Source organism: Diadema antillarum, unplaced genomic scaffold (genome assembly GCF_040938485.1).
Source record: "Diadema antillarum isolate AM-2024a unplaced genomic scaffold, OU_Dant_1.0 seq00000522_RagTag, whole genome shotgun sequence".
Lineage (NCBI taxonomy): Eukaryota > Metazoa > Echinodermata > Echinoidea > Diadematoida > Diadematidae > Diadema > Diadema antillarum.
Window position 1 is genome coordinate 201,906 of NW_027271474.1, and position 18,530 is coordinate 220,435.

The window sequence follows — 18,530 nt, forward strand, 5'->3', positions numbered from 1 at the left end:
ATGTTATATATGATATATGAATAGCGTGTTGATGATGATCAATAAAATACGAAACAGTCTTATCTGCATATGAATGTAAAAGTGCTATGACACCAATATGAATGATCCAGCAATTATTTTGTTTTTAGCGACTTGTTTCGGCGTGTTGACCGTTGTGTAAATAGGGGGTTACGAAACTTGCTGTCCATTTAAACCCACCAGTTGTCTGGTGCGGAGTGACGCCCTAGTGTCACACACACACACACACACACACGTATCACCCTGTATATGGAGTTACTTGTGTAGCGCTTGGCTAACACCAATGTAAGATATGCTTGATTTCGGGAAGGATGCTCGGTGTTTTTATTTTGAGATCTTGTTCTGACAAGCTATCGTACTCGCTGCATGCATGCTATGCCGCATACACAATATGCGTGGATTCTAAACGAAAGGAGTCATGTATGATGTGGACAACATTCAGACGTGCCGATCGAAATTTGTGCGTTTTTGCGAATGGATAGTCTGAAAAATAACAAAAGGACCCAGGTGAGAAAAGATGAGAGATTAATGTTTCTCATGCACTGAATCATTCATTGCAATTGCGAGCAGTCACGTAGCAGCGTCATGACCCATGTCGCATGTCGTATACGGGAGTCAATTTCCCCTTCTAGTGGTCCCATCCCTTGAATATGATGTGGGATGATAAGCTCGCTCGTCGACTGTTTGTATATCTGTCGTGTAAATTTATAAGTTATTTTACTGTAGATATGCAAGTCGGACTCGATCGTGTCGTAAACCAGTCAATCACCTGAATCCTGTCCCCAATACCTCTTTGTGAAATTTGAGTCTATTAGTGAATTCAAGTGAAAACCTTTTGGGGCTTTTTGGCTGGCTGGTAGTGGTGGAGAGCATGAGTAGCCTAGATCTACAGACCCACTGCACTAGCACTGAGAAAACCTGGCTCTATTTCACTGTTAAAGGGATGGTACAGTATTGGTGGAGATGAGAATTGGGCTTTTAACTTTTTGCGAGATACCAAGAAAACATTTAGTCTAGTTATACCATTTTAAAAGGAGTTCAAAGTTTATTTGATGAAAATCGGGATCGGGTTTGGAATGACTGAAACATCCAAAAACAAAGTAAAATATTTCAAAACAAAGCGATCGTGTGGGTCCCACACTTTATTAGAATCGCTCTGTTTTTTATATCTCGGCCATTTCAAAACCAATTTTCATCAAATAAACATTTAACTCCTCATGGAATTACATGCTCTTTCATATTTCATAAGAGGCTTCTCATTATCTTACCAAAAAATGTTAGAAACCTGAAAGTAGGTTTATATAATTATATATTTATAACTATATAGTCCCTTTAACGTTACATTTGTCTACATGTGCATCACCAGATCATGATTTATTATTATTTACATGTATGATTAAAGAATGGCAGTGTATACAACCACACGCGTGTGTCTTTACCATCCAGCCACACGAGTGTGGCTGTAGCCATGGCTAGAGTCGCTGGTACATGCCACACACACGGAGAAGCTCCATTGCGTGGCGGGGAACACGCTGTGTGTGGCCACACAACCTTTGTGTTCCCCGCTACGCAATAAAGCCCCCCGTGTGTGCAACATGTACACACACGTCCACACGCGTGTGGTTGTATACACTTCCATAAAGAATCTACTAGCAATCTATTAAACTACAGAGCTTAATGTCAATGATGTAGGCAGAGAATTCACTTTGCTTTCAATGGTTTTGACTTGTGCACCGATTATTCCATGTAGTATCAATGTGCTGTAGCACTATCAGCAAAATACTTCCAGACCTTATCAAGGGAATAGAAATAGCGCATGGCATGTGTGGTATTGTAACTTGTAAGTGCAGTGAACATGAGGTTTCTTTAGATCGGGGATGCCTCTGTGTATGAGCTGCTACTGAGCATACGCTGCACTTACAAATGTACATTGTTGCACAATGGGACACAAGTGCACTATTGTGAGTTTTGATGAATAACAAATACTGTATATGCTATAATTTTCGCGTACATAAATTTTCGCAAATTACCGCTGTCACACATTTTCGCGAGTGGTTAAATTCGCGATTGGGGGACCAGAGAAAATATGAAGTGGCAAAGAAAGTGTGAATTTTCAACTTACTAGCAAATAAGAATGATACTAGTTATACACTGCATGAAAAAAACTTACCAAACTCTGCAAACTAGGAAGTTAGAATTCAACATTTTTGAAGTGGTTAAGTCCATCGCGCTAGATTTCTGACGAGTGGTCCCCTTGCGATAATGGATTGGCTCTCTACAGTATTCGTAAGTAGACGTGGACGTTCGTAAACAAGCTTAGCCAGTATGGTCTGTTCGGTAAGTCGTGACATGGTATACTAGTACTGAAATGTTTGTATCATCAAGGCAAGGGATTCATTTTGGAAGGTAATATTTTCGCGTGTTGTTAAATTTCGCGAATAGCTCCCGACTCGCGAAATTCGCGAAAACAAAACCCCCGCGAAATATATAGCGTATACAGTAAAAAGAAATGGCCCTCTAATGTTAGATCAACTACTGTACACGATGAATGATAGACAAACTTCAATGCAATACCACGAGAGTGTTACACTTGTATATCACTTTTGTGCTACATTCTGTCTTATTTCAACAGGGTAGCCCCCATCAGTAGGCAGGTACAAGTGTACTGTTCTTCCTGGGGGCCCTGCAATACATTGTACAAGCATAACATTGTACAAGCATAACAGATGACAAAACAATGACATTTACATTGTACACTAAATACAACATACTGTACGTGGACAGGTACTGTTCTTCCACTGAATATACAGTCACGCAATAACTATACACTGACATTTATACACATACTAATCAGTTACAGTTTGCATGGAGTAAGACAGCTGTTGGCACTCTGTGGCTGATGCAATGAATCTTGCAATTCCATTCTAGTTGCAGCAGCTGATACAAGGAATATATTGATGAGTTAGCAATGGGGTTTGCTGGTTTGGCTCTTCCTGGTCTTGAATAATCACTTTCACAGGTCACAAGACAGTCAAACAAAATTCTGGAAGATGTCATCCAATCGCTGACACTCCTCGCATTATTGAATAAGAAACTGCCCAATTTGAGTTACTAATGGGCTACAAATCTGAATCCCCTTAAAATAACCCTGCCACACTTTGCAATCTCAAAGAGCTATTAGATATGCTTGGCTTCAGCCCGCTTCACCAATGATTGTCAACATTCCCAACAATAGTCTATTGAGGGTCTTTTCCTTTAAAATAAGGCTGGAGTGTGTGAGGATTTACAAAGAAGACAAGGAAACATGGTGCGTCGACATGTTACTTGTATACATGTGTCATGGTGACGCATCATATTCTTTATATTATCCTCATCCACTACATGCATAGTCTGAAATCATAGAAGGAAGAAAATGCGCGTATGGCAATATAACCTTAAAGGGATGGTACAGTATTGGTGGAGATGAGAATTGGGATTTAAACTTTTTGCGAGATACCAAGAAAACACTTATGATATAGTACCCGGTACAGAGCATACCATTTTAGGAGGAATTCAAAGTTTATTTGATGAAAATGGGGTTTAGAATGACTGAAACATCCCAAAACAAAGTAAAACAAAGTGGTCGTAATAAAGTATGGGTCCCACACTTTATTAGAATCACTCTTTTTTGGATATATCAGCCATTTTAAAACCAATTTTCATCAAATAAGCTTTGAATTCCTCTTAGAATCACATGCTCTTTCATATTTCATAAGAGGTTTCTCATTATCTCACCAAAAAATGTTAGAAAACTTAAATTAGGTCTCAACCAAAACTGAATGATCCCTTTAACAGCTGTCTAACTTTGAATTTCTTTTTTAGTGTTACCCTTGTAATGAGGTAAGTTAATAACAACCCTAGTGATATCAATTTAAAGCTTAGTGTCCGGTGAATTCGTATCTTCTGTAGTACAAATTGTTATCTCTGTCTTTCTTCTCCTCCCTTCCTCTCAAGTCCATATCCTGGTTAAATATGATGTGTTTATAGTGGAAATTCTGTTTAATTTTATAATTCTTTTTCCGTATTGTTATGTATTATATATGTTATCATAATATCATGCAATTCAGTCGCCTATTGCAATATGATTGAAATAAAACCATTATTGAATGGAATTGAATCTGCCCAGAGGCAAAGTAAGATTTTCCTGACATTACACGGCTTTCGTAATGACGCATCACATATTCCATTGCACCAAAAATCATTGCCCACAGCAAGACCCCAGTTTGATTATGGCTCTCTAGTGATCATAAATATCCGGTCCACAACTGATTTCTCCTTGTTCAATTTTTGATTTTTAAAAAAATAGTTTTGCTAATTCATTGTCCTTTGGTAACATGGTGGTACTGTTTTTGCAATTTCCTCCCTGGTTAAATCAATGTGCAGTAGATGCACAATGTATGTCTTATAGTCTGGCATTTTGAGTGGCAACAGGCTATCGGAAATTAATATTTTGTATTGTGGGACCACTGTTTGTATTAGTGATTGATATGTACTGTAAGTAAACTTCATTATTATTGTCATTTTTGCAGAGTTATTACTGTAATTATTGTGATGATGATGGTGGTGATTATCACTATGATGAGAATTATTATTATCATCATCATCATCATCATCTTTATCATCATCATCATTCTCAACATACGTCTTACGATGATAATGCATTTGAATTACCAAGGAAGTATTACTCTTTAATCATCTTCTTAAATGGGTCTTTACTCATTCTTTGGGCGGTACTTGTAGCTAATGATTATTGTTGGGAGATGGGAGTCTTGGGTAGAATTTTCTCAGCTGAATGATCATTCTAAATGTGGCGGCCTCTCCAGTTGTTTTCACCCATCATTTTAATCTCGCTCTCTTGACAGCTTGTTATTGGGACTGTCGATCCAAGGAGCAAGCGATCCAAAGGAGAGATGCCGTCCCTGAATCCAAGCGGTGGAGGAGATGGCAGAGATGTGATGTGGATGGGAAACCATCACCATGGTATCCCTGATGGAGAGGAGGAGGAGGAGGATCACAACATGCTGTCGTCTCAGGAGCACATCATCCCCTCATCCCAGGTGTCCATGATGTCTGTCGACATGGTGCCCGACTCACAGCTGAGCAGGCATGAGGAGAAGCCAGAGGAGGAGGGGGAAGCTGGAGAGAATGATTATGATGATGATGAGGAGGAGGAGGAGGAGGATGAGGAGGAGGATGAGGAAGAAGCTGAAGAGGAGGCGGAAAGGTATCAAAGTAACGAGTTGCAAGTTGCCGGTAGTGGCGACAGTCATGACACTTGGGGCATTAAAGTTGGCCAGTCTGATGCAGTGTTGGCATGTAACCATGACGACGAGGAAGGGGAGGATGGAGTGTCAAGCACGTCAAAGGCCACGCCCACCCTGAAAGCATTTGACTCTTCCTTGACAGTTCTCCTTGATGACGACGATGATGAAGACGAGGCTGAAAATGGATCTGAGGCTGACATGCATCACTCGTCCACACGATCTATGCAGAGCATCCAGTCTGGTGTTTTTGCCGGCGTCCCGTCCAGCACCAAAGCCGGAGGGTCACGGCACAGCCAGAGCCGTAGCATCGGGAACCATCTGCATCACAACTCCACCAACAGTGCAGGAGCAAGGACCAAAGGGGTGGGTACCGGAGGTCCCACAAACGACAAACTCGAGCCCATTCTCACAGAGAATCCACATCGCTTTGTCCTCTTCCCAATCAAGTACCCAGACGTATGGAAATTCTACAAACGTGCCCAAGGTGAGACATGAAATTTACGGTATTTAACATGAGATATAGAAAGTTCATTTTGATTTTTTTTTCTTCCATATGTTATCATGCAAATTTGTTTTCTGTTGTTTTGTTTTGTAAAATCATAATATTTGAAGAGTGAGGGGTACACTTCTGAAAACCAGGGTAATATGGAAAGGTAACCATCATAATTTTTCAATAGCACATATTGAGACCCACCAAAGAGCCCTCACAATGCTCAGTTCAGTACTCTGTTGAATTAAGATTTCTTTTTTCTCATCTGTATGCCATCACAGCATGAGCAGACAGCATGTGAGCTGCTAGTCTTGACTTTCAGACACGATGATCATCAGGATGCACACACACTGCATGCTCATACTCTTTCCAGATACACACACAAAAATAAAACTTGAATTGCTCAAGTAGTATAGTTCCTCATGCTTCAAATATATATATCTCTAGAAATTTTAATGTATACATTATAATTTTTTAATGCAGACTGTACATGACATGACAATCTGTGACAATAAATGTACAGGGGTCTACATACAGTTGATGTACAAATGCATACAGTGTACAATGTAGATCAAAACTTATGACAGAACTTACATTGTGTCAAATTTGTGGTGTGAAAAAAAAGAGACTATATGTGTAGTAACCTTGAGTGTAGTATCACATGTGGCATAGCAGTTGTGAGAATGAGTTACAGAAGTGCACCAGCAGACAGAACATTGTGTACAAGGTGATACCCAAAGTCTGGTGTCCAGACCTTTATTTGAATAGCGGCCAAAGATGTGTTTTCATAATGCTATACAGTACATACATAAGATTTTCAGGAAGGATCCTTGAATTATGTATACATTTTTGTAGGACTCGGCAATATCAGACTCATGTCTTCAGATATCGAGGCCAGTGTGAGGAGACTCACGACTCTTCACATTGTCACAATATATTCACAATTCAAATCTTGGAGATATAGTTACGAATGTAATAGTAGAATATGCTCACCTTGTCATGATTGTTGATTGAATAGACCACAGATACAAGCAGGTACAAAATATCTTGTAAGTACTGTCTTGTCAATTAAACTGAACTAAAAGCAAATAGTGCACTGTGTTTTTCACTTCTTTCAAAATTTGTCACGTAGATGTCCATGCATGATCTTCTCTGTGTAGATGATTTAGTATTCTCATGCATTTAGTGTTTCCTCAAATCATCCTCTGCAGCCTCGTTCTGGACATGCGAAGAGGTCGACCTTGGAGAGGACTGGAAAGACTGGAGGACTCTGAAAGTAAGCAGTCACCCCTGTTCCTGACCTTTGACCTCAGAGTCAGTCTAATCAAAGCTCAAATGCAGTGCAGGAAGCAATCTCCAACAAGCCAGTGTATGCAGTGCATTGATGGATAGAGTTGATGCAAAATGTATAAAACTTTGTGCTATGTGTGTGTGTATGTGTGTGGGATACAAAGTGCCCTTCCTCTTAAATTTTGTAATGCCCCAAATTTTCCCAGTTGATTAGCAAGCACACATTAAAATGCATATATGGGACCGAGTGGAAAATAACATCAAGATGCAGACATCCTTTATTGAATACAGTTTTTTTCCTCCTTTAAATTATATGTTAAACTGATGTACTCTTGTTACCAAAGATATGATTGCCACCAGTCACTGCAAGGCTCATTGAGACACCTATGTGTAACTTCAAAATGAAATAGAATCGTCTTTTATTGTCCTCTTCATCACTCTTCTGTGTGTTCATCTCTTCTTTTACATTCTCTTCTCCTCCTTTCTCTCTCTCTCTCTTTCACTCTCACAGCCTCAAGAGCAACATTTCATCACCCACGTGCTCGCTTTCTTCGCCGCCAGCGACGGCATCGTCAACGAGAACTTGGTGGAGCGATTCAGCCAGGAGGTTCAGATACCGGAGGCAAAATGTTTCTACGGCTTCCAGATTATGATGGAGGTAACTATACCCTGATAATGTCATTGTCAAACTGGGGAGATAGAGCTGGCTTCTTTCCACCTCCATGGTCCTGTTGACATGCATATATTAAAGGCACATAGACCCGGTGGTTTAGTTGAATGCGTACGCGGGCGCACGGCGCAAGTTTCCTATTGAGACCTATGCTATCCACTCTTCTTTAGCGCTTACGCTTTGACCCATTTCCATGAGTCCGAAGAAGTCCGATCCACTGTAGTCAGTGGTCCAATCACAGTTCGGCTCATGATTCAGCTGATGATGACAGCTTTAGCAAACTTCTTCTGTGATGTCATACTAAGAAGCATGCACCCTGGCATCATTACAGACTGTGTGATGCGCAGAGAAGACAACGAAGGCAACGTTACCTAGCAACACCTACGCGCTTTACTCTTGATGACAGCTCAGCTTCGGCAATCTTGCAACTACCGGGTTTACGCACCTTTAAAGAAAGAAATATCTCCCTTATTGCTCTCAGGAACATTCCACTAATGATTGTTCATGTGGGAGTGTGTGGGCCAGGCCAGCCCTGATATTGTGAAGCATTCAAATGTCGTCCCTCTCTTTCTTTGTCCCAGAATGTCCATTCTGAGATGTACAGTCTTCTGATCGATGCCTACGTGAAGGACCCGGGAGAGAAGCACAGACTCTTCAATGCCATTCAGACAAGTATGTACACATGCATTGCACACAGTTGTATCGCTGGCTTATCTGTGTTGATTTGTATATTTATCACCTTGGACGTTCATTTTTATTCCATCTTTTTTGCTGCATGTGCTCAAAAGAAACAACAAAAGGGAAGAAAAAATCTAGAGATCACATTTCACTTTTGTTTAGGTGGGGGAAAGAGAATACTTGCTATCTCATATATGGATCTTCAGCTGTGATTTTTCTGTGAATTGGAAGGAGACAGATGCCTATTCCTCTGTTATTTTTATGACTTTTCTCCTCTTTGTCCGTTTTTTCCACATCTACCATGTGATTGGTTTTACCCTGCATATGTCCAATAACCTCCTTTTGATGAATTTCGTTTCTCTCCTTTCTGTTTCAATTCTGATAATAAAAGTGATCCATTTTCAATGATGGTATGAGGTTACAACATATTCATGTGGTATTATCGATACTTCTGCCTTGTGAAATGTAAAAACTGCAAGAGAAACATAGCATCTGGAGTTTAATATACATCACCAATATTCTCCTCTGTGTCCAGTGCCCTTTGTGAAGAAGAAGGCAGACTGGGCGTTGAAGTGGATTGCCTCGCAGGAGTCTCCGTTCTGCGAGAGACTCGTGGCGTTCGCCGCCGTGGAGGGCATCTTCTTCTCGGGCTCGTTTGCTGCCATATTCTGGCTCAAGAAGCGGTGAGGAACTGACACGTTGAAGGACATTAATGATTGTGGTGACGGTGGTGGTGATGGTGGTGGTGGTGGTGTTGGTGATGGTGAAGGTGAAGGTGGTGGTGATGGTGGTGATGGTGGTGTTGGTGATGGTGAAGGTGGTGGTGATGGTGGTGGTAGTGATGGTGGTGGTGGTGGTGGTGATGATGGTGGTGGTGGTAGTGATGGTGGTGGTGGTGGTGGTGATGGTGTGATGGTGGTGGTGGTGGTGGTGGTGGTGGTGGTGATGGTGGTGGTGGTGATGGTGGTGGTGGTGATGGTGGTGGTGGTGGTGGTGATGGTGGTGGTGGTGGTGATGGTGTGATGGTGGTGGTGGTGGTAGTGATGGTGGTGGTGGTGGTGATGGTGGTGGTGGTGGTAGTGATGGTGGTGGTGGTGGTGATGGTGGTGGTGGTGGTGATGGTGTGATGGTGGTGGTGGTGGTAGTGATGGTGGTGGTGGTGGTAGTGATGGTGGTGATGGTGGTGGTGATGGTGGTGGTGGTGGTGATGGTGTGATGGTGGTGGTGCGCATGGTGGTGGTGATGGTGGTGATGGTGTTGGTGGTGATGGTGGTTATGGTTATGGTGGTGGTGGTGGTGGTAATGGTGGTGATGGTGATGGTGGTGGTGATGGTGGTGGTGATGGTGGTGGTGATGGTGGTGGTGGTGACAATGCTAGTGAAAGTCTGTGAAAGTGTGGATGATATCAAAATATGATATAGTGTTAGAGGTGTTGTCCTTATGGATGGAGGTTATGGTTATGCTGATGATAAGTATGGCAATTGCAATATGAGGATTAGTGTTATGACTGTTATGAGTATGATGGTTAAATAATGGTGTTCATGATTAAAGCCCAAACAAAGTTCTGGTACGCCTGCAAAAGTTGTCAAATTTCGCTCCCAAATGTGAACGTATGCTTAGGAAATGTGCAGGATAACGATGTTATTACAAGATATTCGATGGGTAACGACGAAAATGCGAAATATTAACCAAAAAGGTTCAGTCTCAGTACTTACCGGAACAGGGTCAGGCTAAATTCGGACTCGGAGATAACTCGGCTTCGCTTTGACGGTGGGATGAGTTGTAATGGTTGCCCCTCTGATTGTACAGTTGTCCTATGGGAGCGGACTGTATAAACTAGCGCTTTGTGTTCTGGCTACTCGCAGTAATGGTTCGAGTTGTTACAACGCGCGCATCAAAAACCTCTTTTGCGCGCATGCAAAATTAATGTGCGCCTATCAAGCACCTCTAAAACAATCAAAGGCGCTTGATAAACAACAACAAAAACTCCAATGACCGCGCGTCTCATCAACTGAGGACTGCGCGCTGTCAGTTTTGTTTTCTTTTGTACAGGATTACGTTAGCATGCACTTTCCTGTCCATTCAGTTAGGCCTCACTTGGTATTATGCAGTGGCCAGTAGAATGTGGCGATCACTTACTGCGCGTGAATTGTCTGAAGTAGGGTCGAATTTTCCCCGAGACTGAGTTAGTCTGGAGCCTTCTGGAATAAAAGTCGGTTTTCCTACTATTATTATTTTTCTCAAAATACTCCAAAACGATTCATCATTCCGGCAAACCGCGTCAGCCAGGTAAGTTTCTAAGTGGACTCTTTCGATATATTGCAAGCAAAAATGAAATGGTGCTAGACGGGTTCTCAAGCAATTACCGAAACTTAGTTTTCACTTTAACTGATGGCAATGAGAATATAGTAAGTACATAAGTACCCAAAGTCATGTTAAATCTACAGTCATATTGATTTAGTGAACAGCCTCACTAGTAGCCACTGAGAACTTCTCAAGAATTGGTGATGCTTGAAGTAGACCAAGATGAAAGAAATCATTATGATGATGTTGATAGTGAGTTTCATATTTTCGCTATGACAGAGAATTAAAACAATGGTACATGTATGTGTGACTTCAATCTGGTAATACACTAAGGTTTGAATATTTGGGCATGTTTCCTCTGCAGTGGACTGATGCCTGGTCTGACGTTCTCCAACGAGCTCATCAGTCGGGATGAGGGTCTCCACTGTGATTTCGCCTGTCTCCTCTTTTCCCATCTCATCCACCACCCCTCCCAGGCGCGCGTCCTGGAAATCGTCGGGCAGGCAGTCACGCTGGAGAAGGAGTTCCTCTTGGATGCTCTACCCGTTGCCCTCATCGGGATGAATTCGAAACTGATGTGCCAGTACATTGAGTTCGTCGCAGATCGCCTTCTGGCAGAATTGGACTGCCCAAAGGTAGTGTATTTGAAGAGAAATGAAAAAGAGCATCTTTTGTTTTTGTTTTGAGCTTTTTAAAGGGCTTTTGTAGGTAATTGGCTGTTGATTATAGAAAAATTTGCTCCAAATATTCTGCAGATAGTCTTTAAAAAAAGTAATTAATTTTACCAAAAGCTTAGTTATAAATTTTGTCAATCTCTTTTGCAGGAAGAGTAAAATGCCTACACAAAGAAATCAATCCTCTGATAAACAGTGGAAAAGGCCCCACTCCCCTCATTCCACCATCAAATCCCCCTTAAAACCACAACCACCACCACCACCACAACAACAACAACAACAACAACAACAACAACAATAACAACAACAATAACAATAACAACAACAATAATAACAACAACAACAATAACAAAAACAACAATAACAAATCCAAAGCAAAACATCAAGAGATTTTAAGAAAAATATGGACATAGCTTGGATGTGATAATGAGCAAACTTTATTGTACAACATGCAATGCTTGGATTAAGTTTTGAGATCTGTGCAATCACACAACACAAGCTTTTGATATCATCATGCGGTTAAAGGGATATCACCACAAAGACGTGGCTTGTCACTGTGCCACACAAGCTTCCCCTTAGAGCATGAATTAGTTTCGTAGTACCCATTGAAATGTTTGTTAGTCATGATAGCCAGTGTGGAGATTTTACTCTTTTTTTTGGGGGGGGGGGGGGGGGGGGGGGGAATGAGTTCTGAAGAGAACTGGGCACAGTGCTCGGGAAGGAACGTCATCCTTGGAAAGAGCAACCAAGCAGTTCAGACAAGAACTAGTACCATACATTGTGCTCCATGAAATTGCTATCTGCAATTAATGTACACCCTGTTGTCATGCACGTTCCAACCTTCAAACAGCATTTGAAATACCATACATAATTATTTATGTCACCCTTTACATTCATGTATCTGAGTGCTATCTAATTCCTATCTCTTATCTTTGTTGTTGACCTTACCCCAGATCTACGGTGTTGAGAACCCGTTTGATTTCATGGAGAACATCTCTCTGGAGGGGAAGTCCAACTTCTTTGAGAAGCAGGTCGGTGAATACCAGAGGATGAACGTCATGGCTCCAGATGAGGTTCGTCACACCTTCACACTGGATGCAGACTTTTGAGGGGGGGTATTCTCCCCCCCCCCCCCCCCCCTCCATGACACATCCAACAATGGTAAGGGATACCTAACTTCTAGTAATTGAATCAGCAAATTTGAAAGCAGTGGTTCCCTCTTGCATCAAACTGTCATGGCTGTCGTGAGTGGGAATCGGCTCATCGCAACTTGAAGTTGACTGCATCACTCTTTTCTCGACTTCAAGTGTGACACTTATGGAGATCCTCAGAGTGGAATTATAGAGTGAAACGTTGAGGATGTATCACAAGTGTCAACCCATCTTCCTTGCCAGACTTCAAGTCCTTCTTAGGAGTCTCGTCTTCAAGTTGTTTTGAGCTGTGCCAGTAAAGACGTAGTCCTTGATAATCACTCAATGATTAGAAGGACTCCAATGGAAAGGGGTCTGCAGGGTAGTTGATGGTGCTTCAGCCTATCTTATCTTAGAAACCACACTTCTGTGCATTTGTAATTGTATCTTTTTGATAGTAATTGCTAGCACTCATTGCCAGTCTTTCATGCAGTAGAATCTAAACTTCCTTTTTCCATTAGAGCCATGTATACTGTTATTCTGCTCACATGCCATCTCCATTCTTGGTTGCATAAGTTTCAGGGGGGAGAGGGGGGAATTTATAACCCAATCTTCCAGCAATGCATTTAAGAAGATTACAGTCTAGCTGTCTCAAATTGACACATTTTCTTTCATGTTTGTCTGATTTTGTGCAGATTTAATCAGTTTAACAAGTTCCATCTATTTTTTTTTTTCCAGTATGAGATAAACAGTAAAATTCAGTGTTGCCATTCTGTGGCAAAATTATTCCAAGACTGGAAAGGTAACAAAAAAGAAAGAGAAGAAACAAAAATGAAACAAAAAAGATATATAATATATCTGCAGCAGTTCATCTATTGTATAGAGGTGATCTATTGTACACTGTAAAGGGTATGCAATGCAAGAGAAGGAGCTGCAACTGTTATTTCTGCTGATCTTACTGTGGGACATATTATGCAAATCTCTTTCAAACTATGTGAGTGTTGTAATGTTTATTGAGCCAGTCTCTTGGACACTTTGTCGCGTGTGGTAAAGTTTAAGGAAGGATTTAGCTTTCTAGAAGTTAAGCTGAAATTATTGAATACCAGTGAGATGCAATCTAGCTATTGGGGATCTGTATTTATCTTTGATACTTGAATTTGCTGATTTCTAGATTACTATAAAAAGAAAGAGGATGGTGGAGGATTCAGACATGTATTCAGCAATGGATAGAAAAATGATTTGCACAGCTCTTTGGCAGCTGTGTAAATTCTTCAGGATAATTGAAAGCACCAAATCAGTGGTTGCTGCAGAAAGATGTTTTGTATCAAAGTAATTTAATGTATTTGTAGAGTGTCATAAAATACTTCTAAAACTTCTTAAAAAATTAAATGTTAGATCTCCACAGAATGAGAATTAAGGATCCATTAGAAATAATTATTCCTTTTGCAGAAGGATTAAATACCTGATGTTCTGTACAATGCTGCCAGTCACTGTTAACTCTAATGTAAGATGACCAACAAAAAAAAAAAAAAAGAAGAAGAAGAAAGAAACCCAACTCTTTCTAGTATTGTATATCATAGTAATTCTGTTTTTTCTCCATTATATACATTTTTCTGGTTTAGAGTATACATGCCCATGTTACCCCCCATGGTGGTGGTAACATTCTTCCCAAAGAGGCTAGAGATGAAGATGATAATTTCATTTATAATTTGGTAGAATAAACCCTGGCATAGTGGATAAGACTTCGGACTTAAAGTCAGAGATCACAAGTCGGAATCCCAGCCAATGCCTATGTCCTTGGACAAGATGTTTTTGTCCAACATGTCTCTCTTGACCCAGACGTATAAATGGGCATTCCAATAAAGCAGTGGCAACACTAAAGAGCCTACTCTGGATAAAAAAAGACCATTTTATTATTGCTATATTACTATATTCTCACCCCACACCCCTCCATCTTTAGTGGCTGAACTGAAATAGTAGAGGTAGGTAAGCTGAAATTGCAGGGGAGCTGAGCCAGTCCTTACTTCTAAATCCGGCTGAGGGGATGGGGAAAGTTTCCCGGTTGTGAAAGTAAATCCTTGTTAAGTGTTCACAATTTGTATGTATTCAATAGTGAGGTAAGGAAATTCTATTAGGCTTGTGCTTTGCTGTTCAAGCCATCAGCAGTTTATTCTAAGTCAAATGCATACCATTCGGATTCCACCATGGCTGCTCATTTAATAGACAAAATTTTGTTGGATCGGGTCTTGTGCGAGAGAGCTGCTTCATTTGATGGGGCGGACCAGTATGGACCGACGTACCTTTATCTCTCGTCATGCAGCCAGCTTCTGTTGTAGAATCATGGTGTACTTGCTTTTAATAGCGTAGTAGTAATGCGTATGTCACATTTTTGCCATGTTTTTTTGGTTGATTTAGATGTAAGTGATTCATACCAGCAGTGCAATAAGAAATGCCAAATGAGAGAGTAGTTTAGGTGTAGAATCAGAGCGAGGAGAAGTCAACTGCCTAGTGATTGCATTTGAAGACTTCTCTCCTGTATTATAAAGATTTTATCGTCCCTCTTAATGCATACTTAGATGAGGGAATAATACTCATTGTTGTCTGATATGACAAATGATTTCCTCTCATTAGAGCTCTAAGCAGTTATCAACTATTGTACCTGTTTTAACATAGAGAATTGTAACGTTTATCATTAATGGATTCTACTCTCCAAATTGCAACAAAAAAAAAAGATAGAAATAAACAAAAACAGGCCCATTGTATGTTTTTATAAGCAGTGACAATAATTGTTATCCACCACTTGACTGTGTTACGTTGCAGTACAGCATGGCTCTGAAAATCCATCATTAAAAAAACATGTTATTATCTAGACTTTTGCACAAACACTGCTGCTGTAGAAGAAAGTTGTAAAGTTACTGCCAAACAAACTACTAAAAAGTTACTGAAACAAACAAGCATATTGACCGCTGAGTGTATATTGGCACTCCAGAGGCCAGATTTGGGAAATTTGTTGTTGTTTTTTTCTCGTCTAAACGATTTGTTCGCCCAGAAAACTCTAGGAGGCTTGTATCAGCATCATTACTCATATCACACAAAAACCGCTGTGCATTCATATATCTGAGTTATTGTTTTCTCATTGGCTTATTTTGTTTGCATGAGTATTAGTTGCATCTCCTCTCAATAACAGTTAAAGTCATCATTACCAAACTGCCTCAACAAGCACTGATGTGAGAGTACTATGTATGGTGTTATATTGAGATGTATTACAATGAGAAAACAGGATTTTTTTGTCAAGAAATGTGAAGGAGGTGCATGTTTCTGTGCAGCTCACACCAGTTTTGTATGTACAGGAGAGTAAATGGCCAGTAATTTTGGTATAAACCATTTTTTGTGACTCTTGTTGTTTGTGTGCATTGCTGGAGAAACTTTCATCAACCAAATTAACTCTCTCCTTACCATGAAGAGCCTATCTATATGCCATGTCTGTGGCATTTTAGTGCGGGCAGTTGTAAGGGGGTTAAGGTGATGGTAACACCTAGACCAGTATGAATACTACACAGGTGCAGCAAAGACGATACTAGTACTGTTAACAGGGTTTGTTATTGGAATAGAGTACTACGGCACATCACCCATGTGTAAATCATTTCCACCATTGCAAAGCAGAGTACTTGAAGTTCAGTTTCTGTGCAAGCTGTTGTTCATAATGATTATTATATGTCTACCAAATAAATGAGGGAAAGGATAAAGCTATACATGCGACAAAATGTCTGGCCAGGGCGTTGACCCATCTTGGGATTCTACGGCGAGACAAAATAAAGGTATGTGAGAGTGCAGCAGGGAATGTAGTCATATTGAAACTTAAAGGTCTGAATTCACGAAGGTGTTACAATTGAAATGGCTGATTTCATAAGGAAATAGGCCATGCGGCACTTGGCGCTCCATACAAATTGTCCATGGTTTAAACCATGGTTTCAATTGTACCGCCCGTTTCTGATGTCTACATTCATGGGGGTAAAAATGAGTTTCGACGTGAATGCATTATTTTCCTCGTCTGCAGTATGAAAGAGTTCTGATGAGGATGTGAAACAGTCCTCCTGATCACTTTAGTGTGATTTTAAATGTCAAAAATAAGGCAGTGTGTATTTACATTTGCTGTCTTCCTGATTAGTACAAGCTGCTGTTTAGATGGCAGCCATGGTTACCGCAACATCATCATTCAGAAACAGACACTGCATTTATTTCTTCTTCTTTTTGTGACAGGTGTACAGCTAAATCTCAGGGACTGCAAGAGAATTTTGTACAGATGTGACTCTCACAATCCAAGAAACAGTAGCCTTTTTCTGTACACTGTAGATTTGCATGTTTGAGGATGGTTGTTGTAGCTGAAGCAGATGTGTTGGAAATTTTTCTGGTATTTTGTCACGTTAGTGCGAATAGGCCTTTCGTGCTAACACGTCACTCTTGAACTGTTCAAGAGCTAGAATTTTTTTAATACATCATTTTTTAAGCTATTCATGAACATTGTTTTAGCTAGATTAGACTTAAAGAAAAGTGTGTTTCTGTATGTTACCTGTGAATTTTCAGTAGGAAGATGATACAATGTTTGTAGTCATTCTTGAATTAAGTACTTTATATTGACAATCTTGTATCTTTTACCGGATGTGAAATGATATGCTATGGTGTAGAATGTTGTCAAAGATATGTACAGTAAATGTTGTCAGAAAGTAATAATTGTTACATGATCTTTTTAGTGAGGAAACAGTAAAAGTTGTATTGATGAGTTGTTGTATTCATGCCAAATGAATCTGGTATTGGAGCAAGCAAAGTTTGATTTTGTAGAAAAATGACAATTGTACAGACTGAGGTTAAAATACTTGTACATGTCATAATAAAAAAAAAAATCAAAGTTTACATACAATTTACCCACCTAGCTATGACTTGAATGCAAGAAATCTTAGGAGTAGGAATCAAAATCCATGATAGAAGATTGTAAATGGTCAGGAGAGGCAAACATTTTTTTAATGTTTGAAAATATCTTGCATAATGGAGAAGATGATATGACACTGGTTTCTTAGCACTGGATTCATAACAAAAGCTCATGTGGGACATGTGGGACTAAGCAACCTGCGCCACTTGTGACCTTGGATTACAAAACTTACAACAGTCATGAGATGGAGACTTTCAAATTACTTCTCATTTTGAATGATATTTTGAGCTGTAAAATGACATTTAAGGTATTGAAATTATGTGTTTGTAACATTTTGGAAGAAATCTGAACAACGAGATAGTAACTTCGAGCAAAAGAGCTTTGAAGCTTGAAACCTATTTAACCACACAAACTCACTATTTCTATTGCTTTGTGTGTGATATGAAAAGGGAGCTAAACCTTTAAAACCACTCTAGAGGGACTATACATGCATGATTAACCAAAAACTCCCCCCCCCCCATTTTTATTGTTTCTTGCAAAGCCAAAGAACATGATGTAAACACAAAACAGTACACTGTGTAGATGCCACAAACAACCTGAATATTTAATAACTCAGTTATGCACATTCTTTTCTTGATTATTCAAAATTATCGGTGCTACTGGTGTCTTGTTTTGAAAAAGTTTTTGTTGAGGATTTTGTGCTTCATTTTATGAGCACATTGGTCAGAAAGTTGAGAAGGATGTCAGATTGGGAAAAAGAAACACTGGTGAAAACAAATGGATCTTTGAAAAACTTTCACAAACTCTCCTAAAACTTACAATTCAAGTTTCAAAAATCTCTGATTTAGATGGAAAAGGGATGACTGAATAACAAACTACAGAAACAACATTTTGACCTAGCTGATCCTAGACGTGATTATAATTTGTTGTGGGGTCTACTTTGAAAATCAGCCTGAGTGAATGTCGATTTGTAGGTTTTGCAATGCTTAGTCATTGCTTAGTCATTTTACTGTGATGCTCTTAGATGCTATGAACTGGGCATTAAA

The 18,530-nt window shown here is 40.1% G+C and overlaps 1 protein-coding gene across 1 annotated transcript; it reads left to right on the forward strand.

Moving 5' to 3' along the window:
• The first annotated feature begins 418 nt into the window (after positions 1 to 418).
• Positions 419 to 12,536, forward strand: LOC139734294 (ribonucleoside-diphosphate reductase subunit M2 B-like). The gene is made up of 9 exons (XM_071645089.1): positions 419 to 525; positions 4,920 to 5,192; positions 5,355 to 5,805; positions 7,023 to 7,087; positions 7,613 to 7,759; positions 8,353 to 8,443; positions 8,985 to 9,132; positions 11,118 to 11,388; positions 12,381 to 12,536. Exons 1-9 carry the CDS (start codon positions 493 to 495, stop codon positions 12,534 to 12,536), a joined length of 1,635 nt encoding a protein of 544 aa, XP_071501190.1. The 5' UTR covers positions 419 to 492.
• Positions 12,537 to 18,530: the final 5,994 nt, after the last annotated feature.

Coding starts and splice junctions, on each gene's coding strand:
- LOC139734294 (XM_071645089.1), top strand. CDS start 493: ATGGATAGTCTGAAAAATAACAAAAGGACCCAG. Junction 5,193..5,354: donor AGCCAGAGGAGGAGGGGGAA/GCTGGAGAGAAT, acceptor AAAGTTGGCCAG/TCTGATGCAGTGTTGGCATG. Junction 7,088..7,612: donor AAGACTGGAGGACTCTGAAA/GTAAGCAGTCAC, acceptor TCACTCTCACAG/CCTCAAGAGCAACATTTCAT.